This window comes from Lethenteron reissneri, chromosome 38 (genome assembly GCF_015708825.2).
Source record: "Lethenteron reissneri isolate LAM-NWPU_2019-01 chromosome 38, ASM1570882v1, whole genome shotgun sequence".
Lineage (NCBI taxonomy): Eukaryota > Metazoa > Chordata > Hyperoartia > Petromyzontiformes > Petromyzontidae > Lethenteron > Lethenteron reissneri.
In genome coordinates, this window is record NC_083816.1 from 9,484,305 (window position 1) to 9,508,798 (window position 24,494).

The 24,494-nt window shown below is 43.8% G+C and overlaps 1 protein-coding gene across 1 annotated transcript; it reads right to left on the bottom strand.

Moving 5' to 3' along the window:
* Nucleotides 1–1,829: 1,829 nt before the first annotated feature.
* LOC133351808 (max-interacting protein 1-like) lies at nt 1,830–20,071 on the bottom strand. Its single transcript, XM_061567343.1, has 7 exons — nt 19,723–20,071; nt 18,591–18,699; nt 16,144–16,197; nt 16,005–16,034; nt 12,832–12,946; nt 11,170–11,344; nt 1,830–9,600 (listed from the first exon to the last, which is right to left on the bottom strand). Exons 1-7 carry the CDS (start codon nt 19,790–19,792, stop codon nt 9,428–9,430), a joined length of 726 nt encoding a protein of 241 aa, XP_061423327.1. The 5' UTR covers nt 19,793–20,071; the 3' UTR covers nt 1,830–9,427.
* Between the last annotated feature and the right edge of the window lie 4,423 nt (nt 20,072–24,494).

Genomic DNA, 24,494 nt, shown 5'->3' on the forward strand with positions numbered 1-24,494 from the left:
ACTGACGATTCAAAAGACTTTTCCCTTCCAGGACAGTGGCGACAATATGGCTATCGATTTACTGAATAATGTCTGTGCTCTGCTTATAACCCAAGATCTAAAAGTAGCACGACCAAAAAAAAATTCACTTTTGAAAGTGCAAATGGTGTTTTTTTTTTCTTTCCCCCACGGGGCATGACCTGACCTGGAGACGGGAACATTTTTATTTATGGAGAGAACAATATCAGTTACATTCCTGCCTCACTGCCTTTTGCAAGTCACGAAACAAAATTGAGTGACGACCAAGCCCGAGGGCGCAATAGTTCGTGCGCTTTTGGACAAGCCAAAGATTTTAAAACGAGCGGGGTGATTTGCATGTCCATCAATCTATTACAGAGAAGGGACGACTGCTGGCCATGGCTGTGGTAATGAGACATTGCCAAAGGTCTCGCTGTTGTTAGTGCGATTACGAAGTTGTAACCTTTTAACTAATTAACGCTTCATCGTGCTCGATGGGCACGAACGCAGCGTGCGTACAAGCCTGTGTGAATATACCCAATTGTCTATACGAATACTTTTCGATTTAAAGCTTTCGTGACTGCAGGGATTCATCTTCTTGGTTCTTTCGGTAAAGTCACGTAGAAGAGAAATAATAAAAAAAATAAAAATAAAACATAATTATTATTTTGTCAAGGCGCCCTTCCCCCCTTCCAACCCAGCTTAAATAGACGCTCCAAGCGTGGTGGTGTTTCATTCAGACGCTGTCTCCCCGACAGACCTGGTCTTCACCTGAGGACGGCTGCTTGCGTTGTGGCCGAAACGTCGTGAGAATTATAGTTTTATTGTTATTATTTTATTATTTCCCTTCTACGTGACTTTACCGAAAGAACCAAGAAGATATACGAATAGTGTCAATGTCCGAACAACAAAAATCCCACGTGGACAGTGGGCTCCATGTTTATTTGATCACGCTCACGACTGCTCGTGACCCAAGTGTGTTAAGAACACGTGACCTTGGGCTCTTCACGGGGAGTCTTGGCTGGACATGATGAACCTCGGCTTTGCTTGAACACAACGCTCTGGGTCACAAGAAAAATTGGGATTACGTTGGTCGCTGCAATGCCGTGGGTCAACAAGCCCGAGCAGGCTCCACGTCACCCCCACCACCCCCCCCTCGTGTCTAAAAATAAACAACTTTATCTGCTATTCGCTGTGTTCTTTCCACTTTTATCAGTGAATTGTGGTAAACGTAGCCCGCAATAAGCTGCTCCCATAATACCGTTTCCAATTGCTATTTTATCACGACAGTTGTGCCATATTGCAAGAGACGAAACTTCGACATACGGCACACTTAGGACCATGAAGTTATATGCTGCACACTATATATTGACGACCAAATCACCTGCGGAGGTGACCAATGGCATGAGAACTCTGAAGCCAAGCAGCAGGATTGAGTCCGAGAGTGCGTGGATGGGTGACCAGCATGCAGACAAGTTTGCGGAGGGTTGTAGGGCGACATGGTGAGCCGCAGAGGACACTACATTCCAGTCCATTTATAGTACTCTACCGATTCTATATTCCCACACAAAGTTTCCCTACCTTCAGACACACTGACCAGCGTGGCAAATTATGGTGTAATAACCCTAGAGGCGTGGGTATGCCCTCATCCAGCAGTGGATTGACAAATAGGACTTACATGTGCAGTGTATACATTAATGGCATAGAGTAGTTCAAAATGCCATCAGAAACCTACACAGACTTGCATGTTTGTTTATTTAGACATTGTAGGTACCTGCGTACAATTAAAACACACGCAACTGTTCGAAAAATGAATTGAACAGATCGAAATATACTTTATAATAAACTTTAATAAACTATATTATTACATAATATAGGGAACAGCAATACAATATACAGTACATACACAGCATAAATTTTTTTTTACAGCTAACTTCCAAACACTGCACTGTCAGTAGCAATCAGGAGCCTCTTTTTTCAGTTGTCAACTTCTTGAATTCGGAGAGCACATTAATCATCCCTTGCAAATGTGTGCGCACACGCTGGAAGAAATTGCGTGCGTAACTTTAAAAAACTAACTCAAAATAGCCCCCCATCAGGGAATTGTAAGAAAAGGGCCAAATTGTGGTGTACAACAAAACAGTGTCAATCGATGGTGTCCATGCTTTTAGTTGGGACGGTAAGACTATATTTTCACGTTGACGCACTTTGTACAACGATGCCTTTTGTCCGCACGCAAGATTTTCACGATGTAATTACACCAAGTCAATGCGGCAGAAATGACAGGACACAAGGTTTAAAAAAAAAATCACATCAACGCAAAGGTGACGAGATCATTAGACAGTTACAGCCAGTCCTATATTTGTTGAATTTCACCAAAATCAGTGGCAATCAAACGAAGTTCTCGTCACTCGTGAGTCTTAGTTGCAATGTTAACCAGTCGGGGAGAACAATACTAAAGTGGCAACGAAACTTACACATAGCTGCAAAAGGTAGTCACTCACTCAACATTTATAATAAATGATAATCCCGTACTGCCTAGTCTTCAACGAATTGTGTACAAAGAAAATAATAACATGCTATATACAAAGCTATGTACAATGCTTTAGTGCGGTGGAGTGCTGCTTATAATGGTGCAAGGTTTCGGGTTGGAGGGAATAACTTTGCCATGCATGTAGCCCAGCGTTCACACAAACATGGGTACCTATTGCAGTACTTATATATGTATATATTCAAAATTCATGTAAAATTTAGTATTTAATTATGTAAATATGAACAAAATAAAATCACACACAGCTGGTTTATTTTCCCCCAAAACGTCAGAAACTGGCAATTGCAAACCTAGAAAAATTACCAAGATTCAGTACTAGGCATTGGCCTGGTATACAAATGCCATGACAAGCATAAGGCAGGAAATCAACATTTGGTTGAATTAAAAATAATGTCCATTATCACGATGGTAAGATGCCAATTACAATATCTTGTTGGAGGCAATCGAGAGAATATGACACAACTGATGCCCAGATTATTTTTGTACTGTGTATAACAGACTAAATTTAAACACATGGACTGTGACACTGGGGTGGTGTTTAGTGGCCATCTCTCGCAGCAGATGGGAACAATAGTCCAAACAGAACCCCCACTGAACCTTATTTTTACTCAAACTATGCAGGTTATTGTAAGCATGTCCTTATTCAAATGAAACGATATACACTGTAAGATATTTTTTCAGTAGATTGAAAAACTTAACTACACATACTGCATTGGGAATTTTTTTCCTACACATTTCTAGGCTTTTTCATTACACATTTGTAGGAAAAAAATAAAGTGTGTTAAATTCGTACCATGTTTAAGCCGTTTGTTCCGAATTGAGCTTAAGGTGTACATGCGAGTTTTTGCCTACATTGTGCAGGCAAAAATAATGATTCTGTAACTGCCGATGAGTGCCAAAATCGAAGCCAGTACTACTGTTCAGTTGCTACACAACTGACAATACTTATCCTGAAGACTTGTATTCCCTTTCAGTAAATACCCGTAATTTTTAAAATACTGAATTGTGTAATTAAATGACGCAGGGAATTAGATAGGGTTGGGGATATGCCTGCATTCACATTTGTAACATAAACAGTGTTTAATTGTAATTCACACAGGAATACATTAAATCGTAGCGGTTATGATTTCCCTGCTTTATGCTCAAAATGCAAGGCAATTGCATGCTTTGTTGAATACACATCAGCTTGCCAGACAATCGATTGCTCTACTGTAAATGGAAACGGACATTAACAAGTTATGCTATATTATAATCGCTATCAAGAAACTAAAATGTTTGGATCACACCATAACATTAAAAGCACCATAAAAATCCACAGATTGCCACAGGAAGGGAAAATTTGGTCATAAATAGAAAATGTGCTTTTTCTTTGTCCCTCCAAAAAGCACAAATTATAAAATACTTACCAGAACATAAACGTACAGTAATATATACATTCGTACTTGTTGATTCAAGCTCCAGGTAAGTGCCAATTAACTTATCTGGGCTAAATCTAAAACATACTAAATGTATGCAAGGCCTTTAAGAACTAATCTAGGTATTTTACTAAAAGATTACTATAGTATGGTAATTCAATTTTATAAGAAATCTTTGTTTTGCAATTGACCGTGTAGCATTTTTTTTTGCATAGGTCAATGCCTGATAATGGTTGCAAGTGCAATGCTGTACGTGACATGTGATGCGACGTGAACCCTTTTCAACTCCCTCCCCCCCTCAAGTCTGCCTGACCCAGGGACTCGAGAGCCTTGACCCCGAGGGAGCACACCCCAACCCTGGAGTCACCATCACCACCACCACCAACCCTTCCCCCCCCTCCACAACATTAACACTCTACGGGTCTGTCGATTTATAGGTCTCGTGACGCCGTGGAATGCTCCCGAGTCGTGCAAGGGATTGGTGTTGTGACACAGAAGTTCTGGGACGGAATGGGGGGTGGGGGGGGGCAAGGCATATGCCCCTCGGTCGCAGAATTTGAGCTAATGTAAAAGGGCCATCGTGTGTACGGGTTTGCGTGGGGATGCACAACATGAAAAAAGAAAAAGAGACAGCACCATGTCCACAAAGAATATGTGAGACTATCCGGCAGCACCTGATTAAGAGACCATGGCAATTCGATGACAACAGTTCAACATATGAGCAATGAGCAGACCTAAAACGTATGCTGGTGTTTACAAGTGTCATCACAACGGATTTACTTGTAAGAGTTTTACATGCCAGCCCGTCATTTTGGCCGCATAAATCTTTTTCCTTTTCGCTCTCTGGCAAATCACAGTTCATCATTCAGGTTTCATTTGTGCAACAGCACAAAACACGGCTCAATTTTGAGAATCCTTCACTGCTCAATAGGATAACATATGGTGGATTGCATCCTATCACTTGCAAGAGGGCTTCACAGCTGTTTCTGAAACAGCAAGCAACTTAACAAGACACGGTTTAACAATTGTTCATTACAGGGAATTACTGGCTCAGAAACTCCAGCCATAAATATTTGCAGGAAATTGTGTGCACTCCTCTTTTAATAGAAGCCCAAGGTTAAGTGTGGGATTATGGAGGTTGTTTATACACCTTTTATAAGGTCAAGCAGAAATCTGCTGAAGTGTCCATGTTTCGTAAACAGCAAGTGTTTTATTGACTAAGGGCGATAAGTGTGTACCCGACGCAGGGTTACATACGGGTGAACTTGCGTGCCCTGGACAATGAGAAAAATCAAACGTGCTCTGGTGAAGAGGAAGTGGGTACTACACAGTTTCTGTTGACGACCTAACCGCCTTTCGCCAACAACAAAGAGCATCACCTGTAGTATCTAATTGCATCGGCGGAGCGAGCAAACACCAAGCAGGTGCATGTCATGTGTTGTCTCCAACACGCGTTCCCACGGGGACACAATGCTTAAAACTGACTGACAAACAATAACTAAATGGAGGTAACGAGGCAGGCTCTGGTTTTTCCTTCATTTTTCCTGTCGGGTCGGGAAGGGGTCGCTTGCAGACATTCGCTCTGCACTCTACCCCACTCCGTACACCGTGCAGAAATGTGCCAGTCGTGGCGAATTGTGTTAACGACTTACGTGTCGGCTCGCTTTCCTTGCTGTTTAACTGGTGCCTATCTGCGAGACCGCATGGCTACTGTGTACCATTATAGCACCAAAGGTTTTATTTTCTAATGCATTAGCTTATAGTCAAGTCAATTTGAATGTTTGCTTACACACATGGCACAAATCTGCCACTCAAAGCGCCATCGCAATAATACAACCGTTACTTTTTTCATTTAGACAACATCTAAATACATTACCTATGTCCTGTACAAAGGGCTTATTAAATTGATGCACTGGAAACTGGTGACACTGCTGTTTTTCTTATGAACTAGTCTCTTGTTATGCTTTGCTTTAAAATACGGTATGAGCTTTTTTTAAATTTTAACAGTCTCTCACTTGTGTAAGTACAGCCTGAAAAGTCTTATTACATTTACAAAAGGTTTTTGTAGCATATAATACCACTGTAATCGTGTGCAGGGTAACTTAAACAACTGCTTTTATCCCTCTGCCAAACTGCAGCGTTATACCCTTGTTATCGGTGCCTGAAAATTGTTTTTCATCTTGTAAGCAGATTGATGGAGGGTTTATTTCCCCCTCCTCAACATGTCGAGACAAGTCTCAACGGGGGGGGGGGGGGGGCACTTGGATCATAAACATATATTGCATTGACAATTGTTTAGACTTAAAACTGCCAATAAAATTTTAACTAAAAAGGCACACGAAAAAAAACTGCAGTGAAGTCCCTGAGATTCCCAGAAAAGTTGACTTGTGGAATCAAAGACTTTTTTGTACTTTGTAAAGCTCCTGTTGCTACACATTTAACAGTTCACAAAGTAAATACACTTTAAGAACACAGAAACAGCTGAATTTTTGAGCTGTCCTCATTAAATGTCTGTCTCTTTTGTTTTGTAATCGGGTGAAACGTTAAGGCTGCACCAATACGTAAAATCCATAAATAAATTGCACCAAGGCTTGATCAGTTACCGTGGCAAAGGTCTGGCAACGAGCAGCATTACATTTCATCACAACGCCCAGCAACAACTACACCAACGATACAATGGCTCCTAGAACGTGCACCGCTCTATGTACAATCAACCCAATTGGTCACTAAGGGTGATCAGTGCAGCCTTAAAGCGAATGGAGATGTCATCACCGTGCCCCAGTGGAAACACGCAGAGCAACGAGAAACCTTCCAATAATTAAAGCCACGCAATATTTGGAGTGCTGCGGCAGACACCGACCGACCGACCGAGACTCGCCACCTGATATTTTTAGTTTGTCAACTTGGGTGGCGCAGAGACTCGGAAGTAGTGGGCGAGCGGTAACAGTGGGTGAGCATGGCGTCGCCCGCCAATGCTCTGTTTGTGCGATTTCACGAGTGCAGAGCTAGCGCCCGCAGGGTGGAGTAACGATGTTTACACTCGCATTTAATTATCCACTTTGCCACTGGCTGCTCACACCATTGAACTCGCAAATTGCGGTCGACGCTGTTATTGCGCGCACGCAACCGCTCGAGTCTCCAAAAAATTAACACGAACTTGTCTCAATCACGGAGGTGCTTCTGTGCATTTCCATTGGCTCAGGTAACCACTGGAAGATAATTAGAATGTACTGTGTTAAGAGCCTCACCAAGTTAACACTGCTACATGCTGGGAAGGTAGTTATTGCCTTTTTTGTACAACTGTTTTAGAAGTGCAGAGGACTAATGTTTGTAAAAATACACAGCCAATCACTGCACATCTACATTATATTTACAAGTCTTTTTTTACATTTTTGTACGTTTTTTTTGTTAACAATAATCTCACAGTGCTCTACATTACAAAATCGCCACGTAATGTACAAAATTATTTGGCAGCAATTCAGTAACTGGGCAGTGTTTTGTGCAAAATTACCTGAAATTTACCCAACAACAAACTAAACCAATGCAACTGGTAAATAGCGAGCAGCACGCAACGTGTAAATTACCCGGCAACATTCAAACTCAAGTGCCGTTCAGCACTGGAGAACTGCCACATGTTTGTCTCACTAGACCTCCATCCAAAATCCTCTTGCCTAACAGTTTGTGTAGCCATTAACCTGTAACAACTTTGCTTTTGTAATTATTTCACCAATTCCCAATCGGATTTTACACAAATGTTGAATTAGCTTTACACGCCACTGTTAACCCTCTGAGGAGTTACTACCTATCGGTTGTCCAAAAAATGATGGGGGGAAATAACTCTTTTTTTTTTTACGATGCAAATTGACAGGTAACTTGCACAGCAACGCAACCCTGTTACCAAAGAGTCACCGTTTACTTTGAATGCCGATAAAGCACTGACAGATGGATCTGTCCACTTGCCTACAATCCTCTTTTTTTAAATGCACCAGTTATAAACAAGATGCTCAGAAAGTCTGGCACGAAAGAAAACTAGACACCAACTTGTCTGGCACAAGACAAGATCGGCTCGCTTAAAAAAAAAAAAGAGACAAAAAGAATTTCAACAGTAATATCCAAAACATAAAATAATAACGACAACTATGGGAGCTACTGAAGCATCTCCCTCGCAGTGTTTCGGCAAAAACTAGAGCCTTTGGTCCACGTTAACTGCTCCCTAGGGGGTCTGTACGACCGGCTGGTGCACTGGGAAGGTAAATAAACGGACAGCGACGTTAGAGCAAGTGGAACCAAACTTGGTATCGCTGCAGTTTCGGTCATTCTCCGGGCCATCATCAGAAAATGAAAATCTAACGTAAACATGCAACAATTAGAACATTTTGTCTGTTTATACATCAACTCAGCTTCTTGTCATGCACTTCCGATATCCTAACTGGTACGATACCAAGAGGCGCTTGACTGGCCGTATGTTTTCCTGCATTTCCCGAACACGCGAGGGGGAGGAGGGGGCAGTGCTGGCGAATGCATGCCATGCTCCAGTTCACCCCCACGTATATACACAACATGCCTATGCCACGAAGGCTTACGATGATGCACCATCACAAACGTCGATAGTTCTCAAATAAATAAAACTCTCTTTTTACCGATATTCACATGTTTGCTGAAACATTTAACGATAATGTAATATTTATCGCCGATAAGCTCAAGTGCTTTGATTGTAAAATGCACTGTCTATAAACAATGAAGGCTGATTTTTTGCTTTTTTTCCTGCTTTGTGTTAACACCATAAACTACACTGTTTTCTGCTCAAACGGTACAACTGTTGTTAAACTTGTCTGGAATGTTGTGTTCGGAGAGTTGTGAGCCCGCATTGCCCTACCTGCATGTAAGGGCACCGAGGATAAAGTTGAGTCCTAGAAGGAACACGCAGGCATCACGCTTAAGCGTTAAAGCCAACGTGACATCGGGACGGGACTACTTCCATCAACGAAATAAAAAGAGAAAGTTACTTTTAGTAACAGAAGGATTTCATCCAGGGTTAAAAATGGCCTCGAATAATACATTTGAAAATTGGGGGGGGGGGGGGTGGAATCTAAAAATATTCTTGCTTGTTAAATATGAGGATATCCCAAAGTGTTTGTGATCACAAAAATACCTATAGTAATAAAATTAACAATACAAATAAAACAAGACCTAAACACGGCTTGGCACTGAGGCTACTAAATGCCTGCAAGTGAACCCAATGTTGTTCCATCATTTCTCTTGGGAGGGGAGGTGGGTGGGGGCAGGTCACGTTTACCCAAGTAGGACAGGCCAGGTATAGAGCAGCAGAGGCATACACAGGCAGGCCAGACCCCAGCGGCACAGCAGGCACAGGACGAGGAAGGTTGGCAGGGCCAGCTGGACTCTGATGCTGTGCCGGTGGCAGGCAGGGCAGGCCGGGGGGGGGGGGGGGGGGGGCGTGGAGCTAGCAGAAGCTGGGCCACTTGAGGCTGGAGCTAGAGTATCCGCCGTCGCTGGCCGAGCTGGCCAGGATGCTGCTGCCGCTGCTTTCGCCGTCGCTCACGCTGCCCACGCTCAGGTTGTCCGTCTCGCCGCCCACCGACAGCTCCAGGCTCTCCACGTCCACGTCCACCTCTTCTGTAGTCGCGATGGCAGAGTGGGGTAGGTGGGGTGGTGTGGAGGAGGAGGGCATGCGCGGGCATGGACACACAACAGCCACAATGTGTTAAGAGTACGACGCTCAGACAAAAACACACATTTGTCAATTATACTGCCCTAAAAGTATAAATATAACATATCAAGAAATTTAATGATTGGCATATATATATGTATTTCCTTTGCTGTTTATGCTTGTGCACCATTGCTAATACAGAAACACAAAAAGGCTTTGTTTGCCATGAGACAATGTGCATATTAAGCGATGCACAATTACCATTAAATCTGTTTATTTTACACTACATTGCCAATAATTCACAATTTACAGCCCTTTATCAATCCACTGCAAGTCGTTGGGAGTGCGGGTTGGTGAAGGGGGTGTCCAGGTTCAGGTTAGATACCACTCGCCGATGAGATCAAACTTGGGTCGCCTTAATCAAGATATAGTGTGCTAACCACTGCGCCACTGCTCCCACCAATCATTGGCAATAAATGTATGAAACTGTTTACTACAAATTTAATCTACGAATATTTTGACTTCAGAATCACGAGCGTAGGCCATTGTGTGCAGGTCACTGATCAAATATAGATTTTTAAAAAACTGCTCGAAAAATGTTTACTTCTACAAATTACCAATGCTACTGTGGACACAGGCTTAAAAACACATCTTTTACTGCAAGTAAATAGGTTGCAAAAATAAAGCTAGCATACTGGCTACAAAGCACAACAACTACTGATAACCACGCAGGCTGCAAAACTAATTACTGCAAGCACACAGGCTTAAAAACAATACAGCTACTGATGACGCAAGAGGACACAAAACAACTGCCACAAAGACATAGGCGGAAAAGCAACAGCACAATTATGGAGGCTGGGAAACAATAGAGATAATGTTAACACATAGGCAGCAAAGCATACCACAGCTACTAATAGTACAAAGGTTGTGGAACAATAGTCACTACACGCACAGACTACAAAACAATAGAGCTGCTGCGAGCACGCAGGATGCAAACAAGTACAGCCGGTGCTAGCACCTCGCCTGCAAAATATTGGTCCTGCAAGAACACATGCTACAAAGTAAATTTAGACACTGGTAGTACACAGTTTGCAAACTGATACGGCCAATACTAGCCTACAAGCCGCAAAATGATCGAACTCCAACTAAAGCAAAGGTTTAAATACTCCGAGTACACGGCCTGAAAAATTATCCCGACACTAGAAACCTGGTTGCAGTAAATTACAGCGAGCAATATGACTACTGCTCTCACAGGGCCGGCAACCAAAAAAACAAGAGTCTTTTCGAATTCGGTAAAAAGAAAACCCCTCAATATATCAAGAGCCAGAATGCATGTAAATACGCCACGGTCCTTAATAAATAACGCCACGAACCAATCCTTAAAGAGCCGCATGCGGCTGTGGAGCCACAGGGTTTGCCGACCCCTGTGCTAGCACACGGGCAGAAGTAAAATACACAGCTACTCCAAGCACAGGCTGCGACACGGCTCCAGCTTCAAGGAGCTGTGCAGGCCCAGGTGGGTAGCGCGTGCACACCTCTGTCGGAGTCGGAGCGCTCCGAGCTGAGCGCCGAGCCCAGGCTGTCCGTGCGCATTCGCTCTACGGTGACCGGCGCACCCTGCAGCTGCTCGAGGCGTCGCCGCAGGTAGCGATGCTCGCGCTCCAGCTGATCCTTCTGGTGCTGAGCTCTCCGGTCCTGCTCTTCGAGCCTCTGCAGAAAGAGAAGAGCGAGCAAAGGGCGGCCACGACAGTCAGCAGGGTGGTGGGGGGGGAGGACATCAACATCGCCGCTCTCCTGCTGACGCATCCGAGATAAGCGATGAGGCTGCTGAACCTAACACCTGTTTCTACGTAAACAGCGTGCATTAGAGGTGGCCGGGTGGCTCGGGCAACTAATAAAATGTTCGAGCAGCGAGCTGCCACAGATGAAAATCCTGGGTTCGAATCCTGGTTGCAACAGCCAGTGATTAAACCAGATTCTCAAGTATAGCGAGTTTATGGTCTACGCCTGCTCAACAATGACTCAATGATTTTTTTTAGGTCATGACAACGTTGACAATTTAAAATAAGTTTTTGACATGCAACGAACATGTGCACAGCCTGTGACTTTCAGGTGCTATACACAGACTTAAAATCTCCTATTCCAATAGTTGTGCCTGGGACACAAATGTTTGTATATTCGTGCAAGATTGGAGATATTTGATTTTTAGCTGGTCTTCTCTTTAATTTGGAAGATTCCACCTATGAGGAACTAAAACTTTAAACCGAGTGAGATGTGGTGTGTATCCATTTTATAGATTATGAATGAAGACAGATTCATGTCTGAAATTTCCTACTGCAGGAGTTATTTTCAGGGTCTGGACACTGAACATGTGTTCCAATGGTGGACAGGATGTTTCTACGTCCCATGGCACGATCCAAAGAGCACAATAAGAATACAACTTGCTATAGAAATTTGAAGGAATGTTGACCGTTGTGCACACTTTCCCACCAGAACCATTTCCCATCAATATTGACAATACAAACTTAACCAATGCTGCAGTGCCCTTAAAGGTCACAAAGTGATTTACCCATAACCGTAAAAGCTAACGAATTTGTCAAATGAAAGTCAAGTAAAAAAAACTAACATTACACCAGAAATGTTAATGTAAAAAGTTTTGTTAAAAACTGCAGCTATCACTCAATGTTTCAATCAACTTTGTCATTAAACATTATGCCACATTTACTGGTTGCATTCCAAATTAGTTTCTATTCTTTCCAATTTTACTCCAATTGAGTTTTTAAAGTGAGTCATAAGACTAAGTGACCATCTAGAGCTCACAGGGCAGTGCAACGGCTTGTGTTCGCGAATACTTCTGGAAAAAGTCACAACTACTTCTAAGATCAAATCAAGTAACCTCACGTTCACATTTGGGGCTCTGCATGTGCCCTGCTATCAAGACATTAAATGACAGTCAAACAATTTTATTTTCCAGAACTCAATACGTGAAATATTTGCCAAACTAAGTAAAAAACTGAACTTAATACGAAGGATATTTTTTTTATTTTGCACAAACGGGCTGAGACCATCGGCACTCCCTACACATGCATGCCTGGTTTAATTGAAACCTGGGTAACCCAGGTTTTCCAGCGGTGTCAGTTCGGTGCTCTGACCCCCAAAACCACCTGGGCTTGGCTATTTTACTTTCCATTTGTCACCTTTATGTGGTTCTTGGCCTTGTTGAGCAGGCCTAGCGTTGTGTGGCGGGAACATTCGGCCTCAAGGGGAACCATCTCCTTCAGGCGCTCAAGGCACTTGCGCAAATGGGCTCTCCTGAAAGGAATAATACGATGATCACAAAACACAATACGTCATTCTCATAAGCCTCAACTCATTCTCACAATACAATCTCTAGTCGATGGGAGATTACTTAATATATGTTGGGTTAAGGCAGCAGATTGCATCAAGCAAAAAGCTTCGAGCAAAGAGCATGAGATTCGTAGTTCAACCGACACAGTGCAACCATTTTTAGCGCAAACTCCACCATGTTAACGGCGGGGATGCTGTAATGACTGATGAGTATGTTTGTCGTATGGTTACAGCCTGTTATCACCCCCGGGCAAGTTCACACCAGCATCCAACACACTAACGAAGAAGCAACCTCTATGCAGCCAGAGCATCATGCTGTGGCAATGCTCCAAAAACAGCCTTTAAACTTGGGACCACATTGATATCATTCTGTCAGAGAACGTGACCACTACATTGCGCTCATTACATTGCGTGCTCAGCCCGAAGTTCATGAAATCCTAAACTTAACCTTGAAATAGAACACTTGCTCTGCGTTCGCAGAAACCCAATCACCAATCTTCTGATGACCACCAACACCTATTTTACATTCGATGACTGGGTTTACAGAAGCACTATATACAGAAGCATTCAACAAGGAGTTTCTTACAAGCATCTTAAAAGCTATGATGTCTAGGATTTCACGTGTGTAAATATAACATGACCTGTTCTACGGATCGGCAGAAAGCACATAAAATAACTGACCGGTTATTGCTAAGCCACGCAGCATTATTTGCATTTGCTTCCAAAAATACTTGGGACGGAACGGTACATGTTTAAACCACAATGTATGCCGGGCATGACGTTAGTTTCCGAAATGTAATATAAATTATGCTGATGCTCCAGTTTGACTCTATCCAAATCTAGGCGCAACAGTAGTCTGGCAAGAATGCAAAGTGGAACTAACAGGCAGCACATGGCTACCGTTAGTGGGAGCAACGGGGACTGAAAAACACACATTTATAGGAAATGTGCATCTGTTCAGTCATCGCAAAGACTAAATAGGATGTTTTGCTACGTAAAATGATTCAGCTCAATAACAATAAAAAATTATGCTTGACAAACTTGCACGGGTCACTGGTAAAGTATAAGTGTTTGTGGTGGATTTAGTACAAAAAAACCAGTTACATAATCTGCAGACTAATCTTTCATTAATTCATTAATTCATTTTTGGTGCAGTTTCAGTCATCAAAGGCTTGGAATCACTATGAATAGACAATGATGTCACCAAGTAATCTGCGCCTCCTGCCGAAAGCACATACCTGGCACCCTAGTGCTTTAATGATTGTGTATACTCCACACACACATCACATACAATGCTCATGTTGAAATGATCTTAATAGTTCGGCAGGTGCCTTTTGTAAAACTGACAGTCAACACACCATTTGAAATTTGCAAAGCTAAACGAGGCAGGTATCCATGCAGGTATGTTTGCATGCTTGTCAATAAGATCAATGCTGGGTCATTCTACGGGTGGATTAACGCAAATTCCAAACGATGGTATAACTTAACACAATTCATAAAGCTAAACACGTGCTTGAATGACACATCAACACGTTTCAATGAAGTCTATTTAAAGACGTAGCTTACACAAAAGTGCATATACATTTGTACAAGACCATAAACCATATGAAGGTGTGCCTTCCAAAAATAATCGCCCGTGCTTTCACCGAGGGCTGTTTTCTGTGTTGTTTTGTTGTTGTGGTGCACAGCTTGTTTTCAATCAAGGGTGGGAGTGGGGTTCAAGGACAGCCCTGTACATTAATAGCCACTTGCCACTTGAGATATCCAATACAGGCTCACGTCCTGTGCCACGAGCGGCTGAATGAATTGCGTTCGACACACATTTTCGGCCACATGGACACTCATCTCCCCTCTTTCATCCACCATCTTCTGTTTTGTCAGAGCCACGTAAACCAACAATACAGTTGCTGTTCTATTTGCATCCACTCCTTCACCACTACTGCCAAAAGGCATGCTTTGCTCCAAGGCAATCAACTGTGCATGCCATTTTTTAAATACAGACTACAGAGTGATTAAAAAAATGGAAGCAATGTTTTTTATTATTAAATTTTACGGATCCATTTAAAATGAAGTCATGTTTTAACACGGCTGTAATGGCACAGGGTAATCATTCCATTATGAACTGAGAGATGGGTTTGGATTACAGGCAATACATATACAAGTAGCAGCTACTTTTTAGTTTATCCTGCAGGTGATCTTTATATATTTGGTCAGATCATATATATCCCTATGTTTGGCCACACATTACTGTATCTAAAATGTTTATGTTATTATCAAAAGGAAGCTCCTGACCTCAAGCTGTGACATGCAGAATTTTAAACCATTGGCATGTGGAGTTGAAAAAAATTATAATCACGGAAAAGTGTTTCTATTTTACGCAACGGCAAAGCACCAAGTATCAGCCAATCAGCAGGAAGCGATTAGCAAGAGACGCATCAGGTAAAAAGCCACTGCTTGCGGTTTACGTTTAAGACATAAGCACGTGAATAATACAATTTCTAATTTATGAAAATAAATGAAGTTTCCAAAGTCATGCAAGACTCATTTTCTTAGTTCTTTCGGTAAAGTCACGTACCGAAAGAACCAAGACGATGAATCCCTGCAGTCACGAAAGCTTTAAATCATGCAAGACTGTTGAGGATTTTCACAATTCAGTGTAAATGCCAAACGCTCCAGGTGCAACTTATGAAGGATTCTAAAAGAGTGGTGGGAGGGATTGTCCCAAGTCATCCTGCCCGGCTGCCTTGTTTAAAACAGCCACAAGGGCTTCAAGTTCACACGTAGGTGTGAATGACGACACAGCATGCCTGTGCGTACACCCATGCAAGCCTTTCCCTAACGAGCACGTTTCGTGGGCCTAAAACCCAATTATGCCACCTAACCAGATAAAAGTCTGTGGAGTGCAACAAAGAAATAAAACGTAACAAATTCAGTGTCACAACACATTCACGATAATTGACGTGCATCATCGTTTAAATCCACAATAACGCAACAGTAACAATGTTTTAAAGTGTTTATTCACCTGTTTTTCTCCAGCTCATTGTGCGTAGACCTGCAACGAAAACCAAAAATCCCATGAGAGATTTTTCCTTTCAAAGTGTAAGGTTTTGCACAAAACAACTTTCAAATTCAATGTCCACAATTCCAATCAAAATCTGTACCTTATTGCAGGAACTAGAATGGGATGTTCAGTGCTGCAGAGTTCTGTTCTTCCACTGGGAACAACAACAGAACAGATTGTTAAACACATGTGCTTAGCACATACTGCATTTTAACATCCAGTAAGCACAACTTCCTCCCACCATATTGTGCAGGAATCGGGCCATAAACAGTACGTAACGTTTCAAGCACTAACACTGCCCTCCAACTTCCACATTCAGCGCTCATGTTTTGTATACAAAAATGCATGCGTGCAATTATGGCTGGCGCAAACATTTTTTGTTGTTGTTGCATCAGAAACAAAAAAAATGAAGTATTTCTTTATTTATATATGCTTCAAATTATTGCCACGGCCTCTCGGTTCAGTCCTCAAGGGGTTAGAAATTCCATACTGCTCCAGTTTCAACCATTTTTTTCTACAGTAAAAAAAACACACAACCCAAGCACCAACACCACCCCTGCAGCCATCAACAGAAACACGTTGAGCCACGCACTGCACTGTCATGCATTGGCAAAGACTATAATTTAATTCCAACTTTTTCTCGAATACACAGCACACGGAAACTGTCAAAAAAAAGCATTGCTTGTGAAAAAAACCCACAACAATAAAGAAATATTCCACGTAAAGGCTTTTTGTTGTTGTTGCGGAGAATGCTATTTTAGTCCAGGAGACGCCACTGTCAATTTTAAAGTCAAGTGCCTTACATGAACGTGCCAGCATGAATAATGGAAAATAATGCAACGCAATTCACCATTACCCTCCTCCTCCTCCTCTGTATGTTAGTGGGTCAATGCAACAGCAACAGCAGCATGTGTGCAATCTGTTGCATGGTTTGCAAGGAAAAGACGATTGCACAAACAACAGAAGTATTAAAGCCTCGTCGTTTTACAGAGAGCCGTCGTGATGGCTACTTGTGGCCACGGCGGTGGTTGCTATTGCCAGAGCGCGTTCGTGTTTGGGATGGCAGCAGTAGCAGCACAATCCCGTATCTAACCATCGGCATAAACACATTACATTGGTTAAGACGATTCCGTAGCGAACAAGGCAAGAAGCCTGTGCAAGTCAGTGGTTTTAGAGAGCTCCACAAGATGTGCAAGGCATCAGCAAAGCGACGAAACTCACACAACCCGCCGGTTTGTTTTGCAAAATTGGTGCGAGAGGTTGGTGGTGGTGGTGCACGGACGACCGACTAATTTTGCTCTCATTTCTTTTTGCAATCGTGACGAATGGCAAAGCAGCAGCAACAACAGCATCAAGCACGCACGGCTCGTGCTGTTTATCGCGAATAAACCATTGCCTTCGCGTTATTTTGATTGTTGCAACCCAACAACAACAACAATTTTCTTCTTCACGAATTCGCTCAAAATGGCGCCTCGGACGAGTGGCAGCTCCCCTCGCAACCCGCACACGGCCGTGATGCTGCTGCTGCTTCTTCTTGTGTATAACAACAACAACTCTATCATCTCTCTCTCTGTGTGTGTGTGCGCGCCCCCCCCCCCCCCCAAAACAAAACTAAACACCAGCAGCAGCAGCCGCAACAAGACGTTTTAAAATGCAATAACTGCAAAATTAGCGCGCAGTTTGCGGGATTGTCTCCCCCAACACGTCCACACAGTGCCTCTCCACCCCCCTCCTCTCTCTGCATTGCTTCACGTTAGTAGATCTCTACATTTCTTTTGTTTAAACATTTTTGCATCGATGTTGGCTTCTTTTATCTCTCTCTCTGCTCACCCACCCCCCACGCTTTGACGTTACCGACAGACATAATGGTGTTTGGGTGAAGATTGTCAACAAAATAAAGCGAGCACCTTGGGTTTGCAAATGCAATGTAGGAAGCATTTCACGTAATGTGTTGTTGTTTTCTTCCGTACGCATAATATACAACGCGTGCTACGGTAGTTGAATAACACAACATTGTAAATGTGCCTACTGTGGTGGTATTGTTTTTACAAACTATTTAGAAGCGTACACGTGAGCCGCGTTGCATCAGTACCGTGGCGAATGTTAACATCGCAGTCAATACACGACTGGGGTGCATTGTACAAATGTACTAACATTGCGTGTGTGTTAGTCGGGTAACAACACAGCAATGATGTAGCAGCCTGTGTGATACGTGTTAGCGTGTTGCAATTGACAAGTTAACACTAAAGCAGCATCTGTTCGAGTGCTCGCTAACACTAAACGATAACAATGCAGACACGCACGTGTTCGTTCTACAGAGGACATCTACAACAACGCAATTGCGATACACGTGAGATTATTAGAGCGAGTTGACACACACACGACTGTAGTACTGTACTACTAGTTAGTAGTATTAGTTGTTATTCGTGAGTAGCTACTCTTATTACAACACGGTGGCAACGACGGCGGTGTTTGTGGGCAACTGCTGCAGTCGTCGTGATGATGTCCCCCATCAACAACAACAACATCAACAACAACTCTGCTCACCTTCTACCGATAATCTTCCTCGACCTCATCTTTTTCCTGCTCGATGATTCCTCCTCCTCCTCCTTGTTGTTGTTGAAGGGCAACAGAGCCGCGTAGCCGTGCTCGGCCTCTGCATCCACACACGGTCGAGATGGGTGGACGGTCGACGAGGTTGAGTGAGAAGGTGGTGGTGGAGAGGGCATTTAGAGAGAAGGTAGTGGTGATGTTTGTAGAGAGAAGGTGGTGAGGATGTTTGATGTTTGAGATGGTGGTGGTGAGGGCATGGAGAGATGGTGAAGAGATTTGAAGGTGGTGAGGATGTTTGATGTTTGAGATGGTGGTAGTGAGGGCATGTTGAGAGAAGGTGGTGGTGAGATTTGTAGAGAGAAGATGGTGAGGATGTTTGATGTTTGAGATGGTGGTGGTGAGGACATGTAGAGAGGTGGTGAGGATGTTTGAGATGGTGGTGGTGAGGGCATGTAGAGGTGGTGAGGATGTTTGATATGGTGGTGGTGAGGGCATGTAGAGAGGTGGTGAGGATGTTTGTAGAGAGAAAATGGTGATGATGTTTGAGGTGGTGGTGAGGGCATGTTGAGAGGTGGTGAGATTTGTAGAGAGAAGATGGTGAGGATGTTTGAGATGGTGGTGGTGAGGGCATGGAGAAGGTGGTGAGGATGTTTGATGTTTGAGATAGTGACCGTGGTATTTGGTGAGGTGGATGAGGTTGATGTACCGGGTGATGATGTGAGAATTGAGGTGAGGATGAGGACGGGATGATTTGTCAGACGGAGGTTTAGGAGGTGGATAGATGTACGAGATAGAGCACGAGTATAGACGGGTGATGATTTGACGTGGAGGTTATAGCACCGATATTTAGGCAATGGATGTATTGATAAGAGGGGTTATGAATGTTGAGTGTACACCATCAGTTGTACGAGGTGATAGATGCATGGCGGAGGCGATGTAGATGAGATGAAGGAAAAAACCCAGGAGCGTACAGGTTTGACACCGTGGCCACGTCAAGTGACCCCCTGGGTAGAAACCCTCCGATCACCACCCCGGCCATTCCACTTCTCTTCCAAACCAACCCCAACATCCAACAGCGGACCCAAGTGTCCTTCTCGGCCCATCATCATAATCCTTGTCAACGCACCTCGTTCTCTTCTCTCCAGGTACTCGGCCGCATCTATGAGGATCTGAATGTTTTTAGGAACAGCTGCCATGATCTTCGGCTGGTGCCTCCTCTTGCTCCGCTCGTATTTCTTTTTTACCTCCAATTATCACTGTTGTTGCCGCCGTTTTATTTTCGCCCGCTCTTCGAATGTCCTTTTTATTTTTTTTACTTTGCGCGTAAATAATAGCACAGTATGTATACGTGTGTACAAAAATATAAGCAAGCACCCTGCGTTGTTTTTTTCTTTCTTTTCTTCTATATATATTTGATACAGTATTTATAAACGCGAGTGCAAGGAAGGGCGCGCACACACACCCGTCCGTTAACACGCGATTTGTTTATGATCGGGCACGGGACCACGGTGGGGGCTTTCGGGGGGGAGGGAGGGAGTTGGGGGGGAGGGGCTACCGGAACCCAGTGCGGGGGAACCGAAGGGGCGGGGTAATGCATTGAATACGGAGTGGAATAGGGGGCGGGGCCGGAAACTAGCGCGGGGGGGCGGGGTGGAAGTCGCGTAAAGGCGGGTGGGAGGGAGGGGTTAAAGCCTGGAGTTGGAGGGTGGGGGGGAGAGCCACCGGAACTGCGCGCGGGGGATTGGGGAGGGGGCCCAGCGCGCGCTGCTTGTTGATACACGTGTCTGGTGGGGAGGGGGGGGTTGAAGGGGGCTGGGCGGGGCCGGATGTTGACGAGGGGGATGAATGGTGAGCGGGGGGGGGGTCGGTGTGGAGTTCGGAGAGTCCGGAAGTGCGTAACTCGCCCAGCAACACCGCGATGCCGCGCTTTACCATTGGCCCGTAGTGTACGCCCCCTCGGGCGGCTTGACCAATGGGAGAGCTCCAGCGCCGAGGTTTTTGTTGTGCCATGTGGAACCCACGTGGCCCGCCCCGGACACACGTGGACTAAGTGCTGCTCGATGCTGCGGCAGGAGAGTGTGTGTCGGAGGAGTTGTGAAAAAAAAACCTCTTAATACAAAAATAGTAACACGTTTGGAGGATTTTTTTTGTAAGTTTATTTTTGCTAGAAGTGTATAATTGTATTTCATCCACCTGTAGGTTTTTTTGTGGAAAATATTTCAAGAGTCTTAAAATTGTTTTTATGGATTGATTTTCCGGTTATCCAAATTAGGCGACAAACCATATTTATAGCTTTGCTTTAAAGCTCAATCATTAACCACGATTGCCACTTCTATATGAAGGCCTCGCAAACCTGTTTTTTTTAGATGATGGAGATGATATGTCACACTTTAAGGAGCAGGAGTATTGTATTAACATCAAATAAGTGGGAGAAGTTTTATTAAATTAGCAGACCTTTTTACGAAATGTTTACAAGCAACTGAAATATAATACATCTTTTAATGCCTATTTTGTCTGTTAAAATCGAGTACACAAACAAACATGTCATTCCAATCCCCAAACCTATGCAGTTGCCTCTATAGCCCTCTGTGTATCGTACAGCCATACACCTAATGCCAAATGTCTTCAAACACAAGAAAACAATCTCGAGGTTAAATCTCTGATCTGGCAACACAACTGCGTGTGTACGTGCTGGTTTGCACGTGGGGGGGCGGGGGTGATAGGGATTATTTGTGCTGTGAGGACATAGCTCTCCTTTGGTGACCCCGCTTAGATTTCTTCGCGAGGAACACCTACCCGCCCCCAGCTGCACTTTGAGCAATTTGCGACTTAAGTTCAGAAACTGTATTTGGAGGGGGGGGGGGGGGGATCGGCACTAGGTTTACTCGGCCTGAAAAAAAAAAAGAGCCATCTGGTACATGCAGTTGGTATTGTTCGGCATTCATTGGTCACGAGAGACAAAGACGCTTCTGCGGGTGCGGTGCAGTGTACGAAACGTGCATTCAATGTGGGGAGCGGTGGTGCAGCGGTTAGCGCGCTGCGCTACGAACCAGGCGACCCCAGTTCGAGTCCAGCTCACGGGCCCCTACGCAAGTGATAGCGATTATCTGAAACGGCGCTGTGCTTCCCCTAGGTCGACTCAGCCTCAAATGTGTACTTGGTACGGTGTGAAAAGCGTCATCAGTAGGGAGACAAAGGCGGCCCGGTCGTGGTGCTGGGCACCCATCCCCCCCTCCGTATGTGCCGTGCCGGCCTTCATATGTGCTGCTCGCTAACAGCACTTGCCCCAGCAGTCTGTTAAAGGCTATACGGGGGATCTTTGTCTTTTTAAATTGGCACTTGCTACTAAAGCAGCTAAGGGGGAGCAGTGGTTCTCGAACTACCACGTGAACCCCGGCCACGGATAACGCCAGCGATAAACTGAACCGGTCCTGAGAAGAACCACCTTCAATCCGCATTGACCAGCATGTCGAAGTATGGTGATACTATCACCACTATGACCAACAATGGTGATTGGGAGGGTTTCATTCAGCAGTGGAATTCACAAACAAAAAAGCTTTTACCCCCAACAGTTTACAGCACAGCTACAATATTAAGAGGGATACACGTGAAAAACTGGATTAACATGTATCACCACAGTGGAATGACACGTGCGCAGTGCAATGACACGTGCGCAGTGCAATAACACTCATCTGCCCCTTTGTCATTCCACTGTTGGGCGAATGTGGGTTTGACCATACTTCACCGGGTTGGTGAATCTGCTGTAGCCAGGAATCGAGCTCTGGTTAAAGAGTTCCTAACCACAATACAAATGCTCCACCCCGTACATAATGTACCGTTTAGGACACAACGTACGTGAAATAGGCGTTATGTGTTTATGTCATACAATATCTGCCAACCCCTTATTAGTGCCTACCTTATTACAAATCAATTCAGACCTTATTGGTCACCCCGTGCTCTTATAAATCTCAACGTTCATCCTACAAAGTCCCATCACAAGGGAGAAACACAAACAAATAGACAATCATTTTTGTTGATGCCCTTATTGAAACGGCTGTACGACGTATGGACTTGAAAACTCAATCTCCCTGTACAAGAATACGGGGTGAACCGTATAGGTTGACAGGTATGAGTACATATTCTTAGGTTTTTCGGTAAAGTCACGTAGCTATCGTGCTGTGACGGTTCCACCTGAAGACGGAAGCTTGTGTTGCCTCCGAAACGTCGTGATTTTTTTTTATCAATTTAAATTTTTTACCTACGTGACTTTACCGAAAAAAACCTAAGAATATGAATCCTTGCAGTCACGAAAGCTTCAAATCTAGAAGGTATGTGTAGCTCAAATGCAAACTTGTAAAATTATCTTAACTATGTAACGCAGTGGCTCAACCTCAGGGAATCACACACGTCTCAAATATCCACAGAAAAAAAAACATAATCACAATGGGATGTACCACGCGATGACAGTTCATTCCCAAATGCTCACGCCTATACAATGACGGAAGAATTTAAACAAATGTGATTAATGTCAGGCATTCTAATACGCTTAATATGTGTGTATGTTACGTTCAGACGAATCTCAACAACAACAAAAACTGTTTAACACCCCTTAACTATGACAAGCAAATAAAGAATGTTCCCAAAAACACCCCAATTGCGTAGTTAGTATTTATACGATAAGTATGCCAACACTGTGACCAGATGAGAGCTCATTTATTTGCAAAGAAAAGTACGGGCCAAAACTAATACAGTACAAGAAGAAATGTAGAACATTTTTATGCATCAACTGCTGGATATGAAAGCTTCGTCCATGGAGTGGGGATTGTGTTTGACTATACGGGCCGCACAAACATCAAGTACAAATACAACTATAAATAGGCTGACGTTTTGGGTCACGGCTCTTCCTCTCTGCTCTCAAGAATGTGGGCATCGTCTGAAACGTCATCCTATTGTATAGGTTTTCTGTCATAAAAAAAACATACTGTGGCACGGTTGGCTACATGAGGTGCGTAAAAAGTTCATCATACATGAAGAATGTTTTTTGTCGTTGTGGACTACTGCCAATACAGTCCCTTAATTATTTGCAAAAAAATCTAGCAAAAAACCCAATACACATAACATATACAGTTTTCAGAAAATGTATTTTAATATCGCTTTGAATAAACTGGGTGAAAGCATGTCACTCTGTCTAACTCCGCTTTCAATATGCATTTTGACATTTTCTTCATGTGCAGTGATGTTAGTTTTGCTGATCAGCTGCGATGGATGATGGAAGGTGGTCAAGAATAATGGTAGCCTTCTTTCGAATGGCTGATGTAAATGCAGAGTAACAACTACGATTTCACATCCACGTGGTCAAGCCAGACAACCGCGTCAGGGGCAGTGTAGTGTATCGCTGTAACGTCTCCTTGTTATTTGTGGATCGGGCATTACGTCGTTATATTTTGCATGGAAATACAATTAACTGGAGAGTCAAATAAAAACTGGACACGTAGGTATAAAATAAAGAGTATGGATCCCTGCAGTCACGAAAACTTCAAATATAGATGAAAAACTGGACAGTTTTATATTTTCAATTTGTGCATCAGCTATCCGCATCTGCCACGGTTTGTGCAATGATGGAGTGGCAGCCAAGGAACGGGATGCATGTGTAGTGACATCGCTGGATGTCACCATGCTATGGGTGTAGTACCATCCCTATAGGGGCACGGTATGTGTTGAGTAATAGCGATGGATGGCATCATGCTGTAAGTGCATTGCCGGCCCTACAGGACACGGTGTGTGGGTGCCGACCGAAGGGGAAGGTCGTGTGAGGCCATGGCACTCTAGTTGACCCGGGAGGACACGTGACCGGTTAAGATGACAGAGGGGCCCCCGTGAGGGAGCTAGGGGGGGGTC